Source organism: Ahaetulla prasina, chromosome 4 (assembly GCF_028640845.1).
Source record: "Ahaetulla prasina isolate Xishuangbanna chromosome 4, ASM2864084v1, whole genome shotgun sequence".
NCBI lineage: Eukaryota > Metazoa > Chordata > Lepidosauria > Squamata > Colubridae > Ahaetulla > Ahaetulla prasina.
The window spans coordinates 58687172-58699533 of record NC_080542.1 but is presented as its reverse complement, the minus strand read 5'-3'; the positions used below and the strand labels follow the sequence as shown (position 1 = coordinate 58699533).

The following is a 12362-nucleotide window of genomic DNA, read 5'->3' as shown; positions in this document are numbered from 1 at the left end:
AAATATAGAGTAAACCGCTCCAATCTCGACTGTAGAAAATATGACTTCAGTAACAGAGCTGTTAATGCCTGGAATGCACTACCAAATTCCGTGGTCTCATCCCCAAATCCCCAAAACTTTAACTCAAAATTGTCTACTGTTGACCTCACCCCATTCCTAAGAGGTCTGTAAAGGGCATGCATAAGAGCACCAGCGAGCCTACCATTCCTGTCCTTATGTTCCCCTTAGTTGTATTCATTTTATGTTTTCAATTTATGCTTATATATATTATCTAATGTGTATTTGATGAAATGAATAAATAAATACATACATACATACTTGATTATCAAATCATGTGGCAAGGAATCAAAGACCTTCTTGTAATCAATCCATGGTACATTCAAGTTGGTCTTCCTTCTCTTGACATTTTCCGGAATTGTCATGTCAATTAGAAGTTGGTCTTTTGTACATTTGCTATTTGGGTAGTTATCTGTCTGCTCAGGTAAAAAGAGCTTGTTTTCAATTAGATACTGATGAACTGCATCAGCTAACACATCAGTTAGCAATTTAAAAGTTGTTGGTAAGCAAGTATTAAGTCTGTAGTTGCCTGGTGCTCCCCTTTTGCTATATTTTTTTTACAGGTTCTGACTAATTCTTGATTTTCCTTGCCTTTTTCTCCACTATTTCTCCTATTACTACAAGTTCTTTCATTTCATCTTCTTTTTTATTCTTTTCCATATCTTTTAACCAAGCTGGGTTCTTATTATATTTCTTTGGGTTATCCCATATCTTTGCCCAAAACTGCACTTTTCTTCCTTGCCAGGTGCTGTCTTATTCACTGCAGACTCTTCATTGATGGATTGGTAGAAATATTTTTAATTAGATGGAAATTGGAGATTATGCCTATAATTTGCAATTTAAGCTTCATATCAGTTAATCTTTTTGACTATAGTTGTTATTTGCTGCTTTTTTATTTCTAGTGCTTTCTTTATCTACCTTGTTTCTAATTGCTTGTCATTGAGTTAGTTTCCTTTGGTCTTCTTGTTCTTCAACTTCTTTTCTTGCATCTCTTCTAATTTACTAGTTTAGCCTAGTAATCTAATTTAATACTTCTTCTAACTGTTTCTTTGGAAAAAGCTTCAATACAGACAACTTATTCTGTTTGTGTCTGTGTATACGCACATGCAAGCATGCCATTCAAGATACTCAAATATTCTTTGTTTCCATTCTTCTACTAGTTTAGTTAGAGGGCTTTGTTCTTTCTGAGAACATGCGTGCTCCTGTTCCCGAACTGGTAGCAAAGATAAGTGAATTTCACTGCTGCTCAGATGAAACATTTCCTTTAAAAATGTAGCATATGTTTCAATAATTCACCTTCAGTCTTGTTTTGCATTTGAAATTAGCACTTAAAATTCTTTCAGAACCATTTGACCCAGGTCTTTTGCTCCAAGGACAATTAACACCAGCAACTGAGTGTTGGGTGAGGCAGCGGGCAATTGGCAGTGGGTGTGGCAATTGTGGGAGCTGGGCAGGGCTGGCAGCCTTCCTGGCAACCCTTGCAGTTGCTTTTTATTCGCGGGGGCATTGGGGGAGTATGTGATCATGGGGGCTCTGTGGGCCCAGCAGACATCATGGCAACCCTCACAGCTGCTTTTTATTCACACGAATGTAATAGGGATTGGCAGCAGTGAGCAGCAGGAATCGTGGAGGTGTGTAACCAAACTGCCCATTTGACATTTGGGCCAGAGCCAAGGCGCAGAGACAAAATGGGAAGCAAACCATTTCAGAAACCATTTTAAAGGCACTATTGTCTATTGTGAAAAATTGCAAAAAAAATTTTTTACAAAGCTGAAAAGACATAATTTTCAATATTTTTACATGGATTGAAAGGAAATTTATTGCGTGATGGGTAAGCTTGGGATAGATTTCTCAATCTTAAAAAAGAAAAAGAAAAAAAAGCTCCAAAGTGGTTAATAAAAAATGAAGTTTGGTTGAACCTAGAGCCCATGAAGGGCTGCATATATGGCCCAGAGCACAGTGGAATCTCTGACTCCCAGCTGACTGCAACTGACATTAAAAATGTTGGTTTATCTACTATCTACTCACAAAAATATCAGCTGTTTCGAGTATGTATGGTTAATTTCTAGGTCTCCCTTAGTAGCAGAGAGGATTTCATCAGTCTGGATTGTACGGCAGCTGTTTTTTATCTATAATACCCCCACATCTGCACAGCAGAGAAAACTGTGGATGTTAGTTTGCCCTGCCGCCACAAGAAACCCAGACTAGGAATATACATGATACATGGTTGGTAGCATATACTTTGCATTTAACCACTTGCTGATTGACCTAATTGATTCCTACAGTTAAGAATTTATATCAATTTTTTTGTGGATATTTTTACACACCCATGTATATATAAGTACATTCACCTACAGATGACATATAAAACGTTCTATGGGATTCAATAAGTAAGTAAGGACTTACATTATATCTCAAGTTTACACATTTATTTTAAAAAATAGGACAGATAACTTACATCTTTGCCATTAAATCTCTGTTCTTTTAATCTAGATGCTTTTTGAACCGGTCCAACCATTTTCCGTGAAATGAGTAATGATTCATTCACTCCTAATGGGGCAACAAAATGAAGAAACACACAGCTATTTAAACATTGCTTTAAGTAGAACTTCTGAAATACAGTAGTTAAGTTATTCAAGTTTGTTGGATTAAGAGTGATTAGAATTAGGAGATGAAACATTCAAGACAATCAGATTATTTTCATTCATATATATTTGTGTGTGTGTGTGTGTGTGTGTGTGTCTGTGGTTATTCGGGTTTTCTCCCGCGTAAAATTGGAAGTGTCTTGGCGACGTTTCGACGAAATCCCATTCGTCATCTTCAGGCTAGGTATTTACAGCTTTGTGCTTCTAGGAGAAGCTTCTTGGGATTTCATCGAAATGTCGCCAAGACACTTCCAATTTTACGGGAGAAAACCCGAATAACCAAAGACCTACATACAAACACCATGAAACCTCAGAAAACAAATATATATATATAAAATAAATAAATAAATAAATATATATATATATATATATATATAAAATAAATAAATAAATAAATAAATATATATATAGCAATGTGTGACACATTGCTACCAGAAGCACATATATATCTCCAAAGCAACCAATTTATTTTGAAGATACATAAAAAATTAACTAAAGAAACAAATAAGTAAAGTGTACTTTAGATTTCTAACAAAGTATCATCAGTTTCCCACGCAGCCCTGAGCAAAGGCAGAACAACAGATTATTTGTCTTCAGCCTACTACATTACAAAGAGAAGAAAAAGGAGGAGGTAAACACAGTATGAATTGCAGCGTGATGTTGGGATGTTTTTGATAAACCCATCTATATAGCCTTCTCATTAATTATCCCTTCTTATTAGCATGGGAATGTCAGGAAGTCAACTATACTATAGCATTGATCAGACTTGGGCATTTTATATCCAAAATGAAACAACTGGCTGCAGCCACATGGCCATGGCCACTTCACCCCAACCCTAGCCAATCACCACGGGAACCCATCCCCCTGCCCCAGATTCTTAACCCCAGCCCCCTTCCCCAGACAATTCACTGAGGGCATTTCTCCCTTTTGCCCCTCCCCGTGCTCCTCCCCCACCACTCTTGGCCCACCATTTTTCCCTGCTGCCTGGTCACAGGTGATGTGCAACAATATTAAGTATCATAGGTGATTTCCCACACTGGACAATTAGCCACACACATCAGATGGGTGTATTGCACTGCCTGCCTGCCACCCTCGTTTTTTTGCATCCATAATTCATCCAATGATGCATGACAGCATTGCCTCTCGCCATATGCAGATTTCTCCCATTTGCCAGGCAGGAAGCAGCTACAACAATGTGAAAAATGTGGAGGGGGAGTGGATGGAAAGAGTGAGGAGACACTTGCATAACCACTTCTGAAACATCTTGCCAAGATTACTGTAGAGACCATTCCAGGTAATTGCCAGGCATCAACTCAGTATCAAAGGCACTAAAACAAAACAAAAAATGTGTGTGTGTGTGTGTGTGTGTGTGTGTGTCTTTTCTTCTCCTAAAAGTCACAAGTTGGCTGCACAGGTTTTCGTCCATGCAGGAGTGGAAAAAGGAGACTCTCTTTGCTTCTTTGGAGGTAAAGTGAGCCTCTGCACATGTCAGACGCAAAGACGAACTGGAAGTGCCTGTTTCTTTTCTCAGTGCTTCTGGCTGACACAACAAAGTGGGGTTGTGATAGAAGCACATACACAGAGTACTTTCCCTTCTGCTCCTGAATAACCTGCACAGCCAGTACAGGGCTTTTAGGAGAAGAAAAGTCACACACACACACATACACACACACACACATACTTTTTTTTTGTTTTAGTGCCTTTGATATTGGGTTGATGCCTGGCAATTACCTGGAATGGTCTCTATAGTATTCTTGGCAAGTTGTTTTGGAAGTGGTTGTGCAAGTGCCTCCTCCCGCCTCTGTCCACTGACACCACCACCCCATGCCTCTCGCACTGCTGAAGCTGCTTCCTGCCCAGAAAATGGGGGCAATCTGTGTATGGCCAGAGGCGGAGCTGTCACACATCATTGGATGAATTTTGGGCTGGCAACAAAACCAGGGTGGCAGATTAAGATTAAGAAAAAAATAGATGGAAAAATTCAGAAAGTGCTAGACAAGATTAAATTGAAAGAAAGGAAAAAAATCACAAGAACACAATATATTTAATCAACAAAAATTATTGCAACAACAACTCTCCATGCTGACTGTCTTAGACATTGAAAAAAAACCTGGAATATACAAAACAAAAATTCTTTGAACTTGCAAATAAACTAAGGAGATGGTTGGCACATAAATTTAAAAAAATACAAAAAAAAGGAAAAGATTTAATCTCTCTGAAAAATTACAGATCAATTTCTCTTGTTAATAATGATTACAAATTGTTCACATCAATCTTAGCTGAAAACTTTTATGGGATTACATACATGAAGACCAATGTGGTACTCTATCCAAAAAACATCTTAACAGGTTGCATTAACTTTTTTGGATGCAAAGAAAGGACAATATAGAATTATTTGATATAATTGAACATTAAAAACAACACAGTGACGAACAGGTTGCATTGACTTTTTTGGACTGAGTTTTTTTATAGGGTCTGAAGTCCAAAAGGAACAAGACAGGGGTGTCCTTTATTCCCCTTATTATTCATCTTGGTATTGGAACTGTTAAACTAAAACAGTAGACAAAATAATGGAGTAAAGGGATTACAAATTAAAGCACATAAATATAAACTTTGCACCTTTCCCAATTATTTGGGTTTGATTTTGCAAGACCTGCTGGAGAATATTGAACATATTATAAAGAAGCTTTAAAAAATTGGAGTAATGGAGGGGTTGAAAATAAACAAAAGGTGACAATATTGGCAAAGATGAGACAAAACTGGAAAATAAAACAGGATTTAAAGTTGTGAAAAGGTAAAATACTTGGGGATGACTCTTAATAAAAACATTCTAAATTATATAAACATGTTAAAATGTGGAATGAGATAAAGTTGGACTTATCCATATTAGAAAAAGTATTTATCGCTGATGGGAAAAATTGCTTTTATTAAGATGAATTTATTACCTAAAACATTTCTTGTTCAGACTATATTGAAATTGATCAAAGAACTTCCTTTGAAATAGTGACAGAAAAATATATCCAAATTTATTTGGCAAAAAAGCCCATCTAAGAATTAAATATAAGCTCCTACAAGATGCCTAAGAAAGTGGTGGCTTGTCAAATCTCAGATTGTATTACGAAGTCTATTGTTTGATATAGTTAAAAGATTGGATAATTTTGAAAAACTCAAGGGTATTAGATCTTGAAGGTTTTGATTTGAGATTTGGGTGACATGCTTACTTATGGTATGATAAGGTAAAGTTTAAGCCTGATTTTAAGACATATTCTATCAGGCAATCAATTGGACATGTATGGTTGAAGTACAAAAGAAGATTGACTGTTAAGGTACCACAGGAAGTACTACATAAGCTATCACTACAGGATGCATTACATAGAAAGGATATGCTCTGAACTTAAATCAATGATGTTTACTAATGCTTTTACCCAACCAATATTAAAAACTAATTCTAGATTCAGGAATAGTAAAATCAATTTAGCCTTATGCATGCCATTTTTCATATTAAAGATCAAAATTCAAATAATGAATTAAGATAGTATCTATTATCAATTTGAATTTTGTGTGCATTGAACACTGAAATGAACTAGACCAAGCACACTTGGATATAATTTACCTTTATCAGTTGTTGTTCCTTTCAGTGTATTTCTGTCTTCTGACAGGGTGTTCTAAGGGAAAAAATGATATAAACATAATGCTTTAAACTGGAAGAAAAATATGTGGTTTGCTGGAGCCTGAACTACAATCCCAAGAAACTCACTATTAGTCACACTGAGCTGGACCTATTCAAAGTTCTAATTCAGCCACACCTGAAGCACACATCAATTTTAGGAATTTTAAACCTCTAATATCTATCTATCTAATATCTCTATATATGCTACAAATAGATAGATAAGCTTTCTATATGTTATATTTCTATTATTTATGGTGTTAGTGAAACATCATAAAAACATAAAAACACTATGAAATATTACATTAACATTAATGTAATATTAAATAACAGTGGTGTTTGTCTTAGAAAATACATGCATTTATTAGACAAAGAGAAAATGGATCTATATACTTTCATTAAGGATAGCAAAATTGCCACACACTGAAAAACTGAAAAACCTAAAAAAACCTTTAAAAGTCTATTTTTTTTAATAGACTGGTAACATACAGTTAAAGCCTTCTTGAAAAATAAACAAAAGGTGACAATATTGGCAAAGATGAGACAAAACTGGAAAATAAAACAGGATTTAAAGTTGTGAAAAGGTAAAATACTTGGGGATGACTCTTAATAAAAACATTCTAAATTATATAAACATGTTAAAATGTGGAATGAGATAAAGTTGGACTTATCCATATTAGAAAAAGTATTTATCGCTGATGGGAAAAATTGCTTTTATGAAGATGAATTTATTACCTAAAACATTTCTTGTTCAGACTATATTGAAATTGATCAAAGAACTTCCTTTGAAATAGTGACAGAAAAATATATCCAAATTTATTTGGCAAAAAAGCCCATCTAAGAATTAAATATAAGCTCCTACAAGATGCCTAAGAAAGTGGTGGCTTGTCAAATCTCAGATTGTATTACGAAGTCTATTGTTTGATATAGTTAAAAGATTGGATAATTTTGAAAAACTCAAGGGTATTAGATCTTGAAGGTTTTGATTTGAGATTTGGGTGACATGCTTACTTATGGTATGATAAGGTAAAGTTTAAGCCTGATTTTAAGACATATTCTATCAGGCAATCAATTGGACATGTATGGTTGAAGTACAAAAGAAGATTGACTGTTAAGGTACCACAGGAAGTACTACATAAGCTATCACTACAGGATGCATTACATAGAAAGGATATGCTCTGAACTTAAATCAATGATGTTTACTAATGCTTTTACCCAACCAATATTAAAAACTAATTCTAGATTCAGGAATAGTAAAATCAATTTAGCCTTATGCATGCCATTTTTCATATTAAAGATCAAAATTCAAATAATGAATTAAGATAGTATCTATTATCAATTTGAATTTTGTGTGCATTGAACACTGAAATGAACTAGACCAAGCACACTTGGATATAATTTACCTTTATCAGTTGTTGTTCCTTTCAGTGTATTTCTGTCTTCTGACAGGGTGTTCTAAGGGAAAAAATGATATAAACATAATGCTTTAAACTGGAAGAAAAATATGTGGTTTGCTGGAGCCTGAACTACAATCCCAAGAAACTCACTATTAGTCACACTGAGCTGGACCTATTCAAAGTTCTAATTCAGCCACACCTGAAGCACACATCAATTTTAGGAATTTTAAACCTCTATCTCTATATAATATCTCTATATATGCTACAAATAGATAGATAAGCTTTCTATATGTTATATTTCTATTATTTATGGTGTTAGTGAAACATCATAAAAACATAAAAACACTATGAAATATTACATTAACATTAATGTAATATTAAATAACAGTGGTGTTTGTCTTAGAAAATACATGCATTTATTAGACAAAGAGAAAATGGATCTATATACCTTCATTAAGGATAGCAAAATTGCCACACATTGAAAAACTGAAAAACCTAAAAAAACCTTTAAAAGTCTATTTTTTTTAATAGACTGGTAACATACAGTTAAAGCCTTCTTGAAAAATAAACTATAATCACATACTTCAGACAAAGTAATATCTAATTCCCCCCCCCCCCCCGCTGGTGTTTGTAAGAAAAAACCTAAATTCCAATGCTAAGAATAATAGGCTCTCTTATTTTCTTTCCTGTATCTCTGCACCCTCACCGGTTTGTATCTTTAAATTATATTCTCCTTGTCTATGGAGTTTGCATGGTTCCACAAACATTTTAGCTAAATGAGAAACCAAACTTGATTCCCCCAAAATATGTTATTTTAAAACTAGTAAACAGCAGCTTTTTGTTGCCTTAGGAATACAAATAGTTTGTTAATGGGACAAAATCATGGAAAATGCTTTAAAATTATGGGCATTTTGCAGCATCATTGACTGTTTTCAATATCATGAAATAAAACATATTTCTGTAGAAATTGCATAATAGTTTAAAATATTTTATATAGAAAGCAAGTATAATACCAGATTTTTATTTATTTTCCTTACCTGAAATAAAGATTTCTTTTGTAATAGGAAAAATTGGGGAAGGGAGAATTCTGATTTCCACTTCTTAGAATTCTCTTTCATTTCATAAATACCTTAGGAAGTAATAGGTTAAAATAGTAAACTGATCTACAAAAACACATAATCTACTACATCATGGAAGATAGTAATAATACTATATTCAACATTTCCCATCTCAGATACGTTGATTCCATATTCAGAATAAAAGCAATGAAACTACAGGTAGGTGTCGGGTTTACTGTGAGGAGTTGTTCCAATCATCGAACAATGGACCCAACAAGAATTAACTCATTGTCTTTCTGGCAGAAAGTCAGGCTGAACTTTTTGTATCTCAAAGGAACACTCCCAACTCACCGATTTTAGCTACAAAAATGGTTTATATCCATCTGTACTCCTGAGTTTGCCCCATCAGTACTCAAACAACTTATTATGTTCTAAATGGAATTCTCTGATAATAGGACATATAAATTAGATGAGGGACTCTTACTAAAAGAAGGGTTGTTCTCACAAAATATGTATTGTTGAGAGATTGTATGCAAGATATAAAGATATCTAATAATATATGCAGATAAATATAAGAAGGAATAGGCCCAGTTAAGTGAAATAAGGATTCTTATGCTTGTGTTCAACATGTTAAATTTTCTATTCATTCTTAATAAATTCTCAAGATATGACATCTAGTTCAGTATTTAAGGATATTCAATGATTCACAATTATATAGTAGTTCAATGTAATATAAACTGATCCACTGCAGAGAATAATGAGAGATCTCATTTTAAAAACTACATACTTTTTAAACTGTGAAGCTCTACTTCAGGATCCTTTTTAGATGATACACTTGTTTCTGCATGTTTTCTTAAATCCCATTCACATTTTGCTAAAAGACGTAAGGCTGTTTCATCATCTTCATCCACTGCCAGATACCTTTTTGACATAGAATTAATATATTCAACTCTTGGATGAATAAACCTGAAATGAGAAAATATAGCACAACAGCCTAATCAAAGAATTATCAAGACCACTCCCATCAACACTGACAGGGCAAACCACATATACAAAATGAGAACAAACCTTATCCTTTCTAACTCTGATGTCACCTACCATAGTTTGGTAATGAAATGCCTGCAAGAAAACAACCAAGCTCAGAAAGCACCAAGGACCCCACATATGATACAATTTAATTCAAAGCTACACACAATTGAAATCAGATATCTGACCTGAAATCTAATACAAAATGATCGAAAGAACTAGAAGTACTATCCTATACTAAAATGGTAGTTTTACACCTTAAAAAAGAAAGCAATAAAACGGAATGTGCCAATAGAAATATGTATAAGAATCAATGGAAATAAAAAGTTTTCTTGCATAACACTAGAACTCAAGACTTTAAAGCTGAATGCTGGGAAATCTGATGGAGATTTTTACACACATCCCATAATAAAGCAATGGGATGGCATTCCATAATTCTATAATTATTAATTTATTTTTAACAGTATTGCATTAAAAATCTAAAAAATATAAAAAGCTGTAAGAAAAAAGCATGAGAAAAGTGATCAATAGTAAAAGAATCAGTAATTTCATAATTATTAATTCATAATTTCCATATCCTATGATACTTTATGAGATTAAATACTGTGGTCACAACACTATAAAAAAGATGTTGAGATGAGTACAGAAAAGAGCAACCAAGATGATTAGGGGACTGGAGGCTAAAACCAGTGGTGGGTTGCTACTGGTTCGCCCTGAATCGGGCGAACCGGTAACAGCAACAGCGGGAGGCTCCGCTCTCCCGCCCGGATGTCATCAAATACGCTCTATGCATGCAAGCGAACCAGTAGCAAAGGTAAGTGAAACCCAACCCTGGCTAAAACATACGATGAATGGTTGCAGGAACTGGGTATGGCTAGTCTAGTGAAGAGAAGGACCAGGGGAGACATGATAGCGGTCTTCCAATATTTGAAGAGCTGCCAGAGAGGAGGGGGTCAGGCTATTTTCCAAAGCACCTGAAGGACAGACAAGGAATAATGGATGGAGAGATTCAACCTAGAAATAAGGAGAAATTTTCTGAAAGGGAGAACAATCAACCAATGGAACAGCTTGCCTTCAGAAGTTGTGGGAGCTTCATCACTGGTAGCTTTCAGAAAGAGACTGGACTGCCATCTGTCAAAAATGGTGTAGGGTCTGCTGGGTGGTGGGTTGGACTAGATGACCTACAAGGTCCCTTCCAACTCTGTTAATCTGTATCTGTGGTTAACATAATGAATAAAAACTATCCAGATTTGATAAAAGAGGGATTCTAGCCTCTGAAAGTATATACTTCTCTTTATTTTTTACAATGAAGTAATTTTAAATTTTAGCTTAGTTTGGGATGCTACCTAACGGTACTTCCTATTCTAGACATTTTGCTGATAATAATAATGAAGATGCACTGAGGTTACTATTCTAGGTAGGCTCACTGAGTTGGGCTCAAGAAAACCAAATGGAGAATAGGAAAGAGACATGGCAAGACAAAGTATTACATGGCCAGTACATTAAAAAAAATAGCAGACAAGATTGTATGGTAAGATGGGCACAAAATTTCCAACAACCAATAATGCTAGACACATGGGAAAAAATTTGGGTGAGGAATGTTAAATTTACACAAGCACAAAATCTAAGAGAAAATTTTTATAAAATGTTTTATAGGTGGCATTTAGATCCGAAAAAATTGTCGTGTATGTATCCAAATGTGAAAGCAAAATGTTGGAGATGTGATTGTGAGGATGCTACTTATTATCATATATGGTGGACCTGTAAAAAAGTTAAAGCTTTTTGGATTAAAATATGGTGGATCATGCAGAACATCTTGAAAAAGAAGATTAAGTTTACTCCACAGTTTTTTTTATTAGGAATAATTTCAGACTGTACAGTTATAGAGACTAAATTGATTTTGAACCTAATAACCTAATAACCTAATAACTGCTGCGAGATTATTGCACAATATTGGAAGAAAGAAGACTTACCTACAATTGGAGAATGGACTAGTAAAGTATCTAATTAAGCAAAAATGGCAAAAATTTCTGCCTACTTGAAAGACTATACACAAGAAAAATATATTTTGGAATGGAGAAAGTGGATTGATTACATTCAAAATAAGTATCAGATTAAAAAATACCAATTAGCTTTTGAGTGAAGTTAGGATTGGTTTTGTATTAGTAAGTTTAAGAAGGGAATTGATAGTGGGAAGGTATGAAAAGACTGAGGATTATGTCTTTATGTTATATTTTAGATTATGGTTGTTAGATATAATACCCTGTATTTTGTTCTGGGAAGTCTTGGGGGGGAGTGGAAAGGGGAGGGAAAGGGGGAAGATTATAAATTGATTGATTGCTAATGTACACGAATAATTGAAGAATTAATTAAGTTGGAATGGTGCAAAGTCGGGCCTGCTCAGTAACTACTCCAGAAGGGAAAGGGTAGGGAGAGAGGAGAAGAGAGAAGGAAGAAAGTAGGTAGGTAGATAGTAGGGGGAGAAGAAGGAGGGGAAGTGAGAGGGTTAGAA

At 34.6% G+C, this 12362-nt stretch overlaps 1 protein-coding gene across 1 annotated transcript in view; it reads right to left on the bottom strand.

Moving 5' to 3' along the window:
- CEP72 (centrosomal protein 72) overlaps nucleotides 1–12362 on the bottom strand; it is a 67017-nt gene that overhangs the window by 32527 nt on the left and 22128 nt on the right. Inside the window, exons 5-10 of the mRNA XM_058182704.1 lie at nucleotides 9612–9790; nucleotides 8804–8895; nucleotides 7773–7824; nucleotides 7585–7607; nucleotides 6316–6367; nucleotides 2516–2607 (exon numbers count right to left, since the gene is read on the bottom strand). Coding sequence (XP_058038687.1) covers nucleotides 2516–2607; nucleotides 6316–6367; nucleotides 7585–7607; nucleotides 7773–7824; nucleotides 8804–8895; nucleotides 9612–9790 — 490 coding nt within the window. The remainder of the gene's footprint in view (nucleotides 1–2515; nucleotides 2608–6315; nucleotides 6368–7584; nucleotides 7608–7772; nucleotides 7825–8803; nucleotides 8896–9611; nucleotides 9791–12362) is intronic.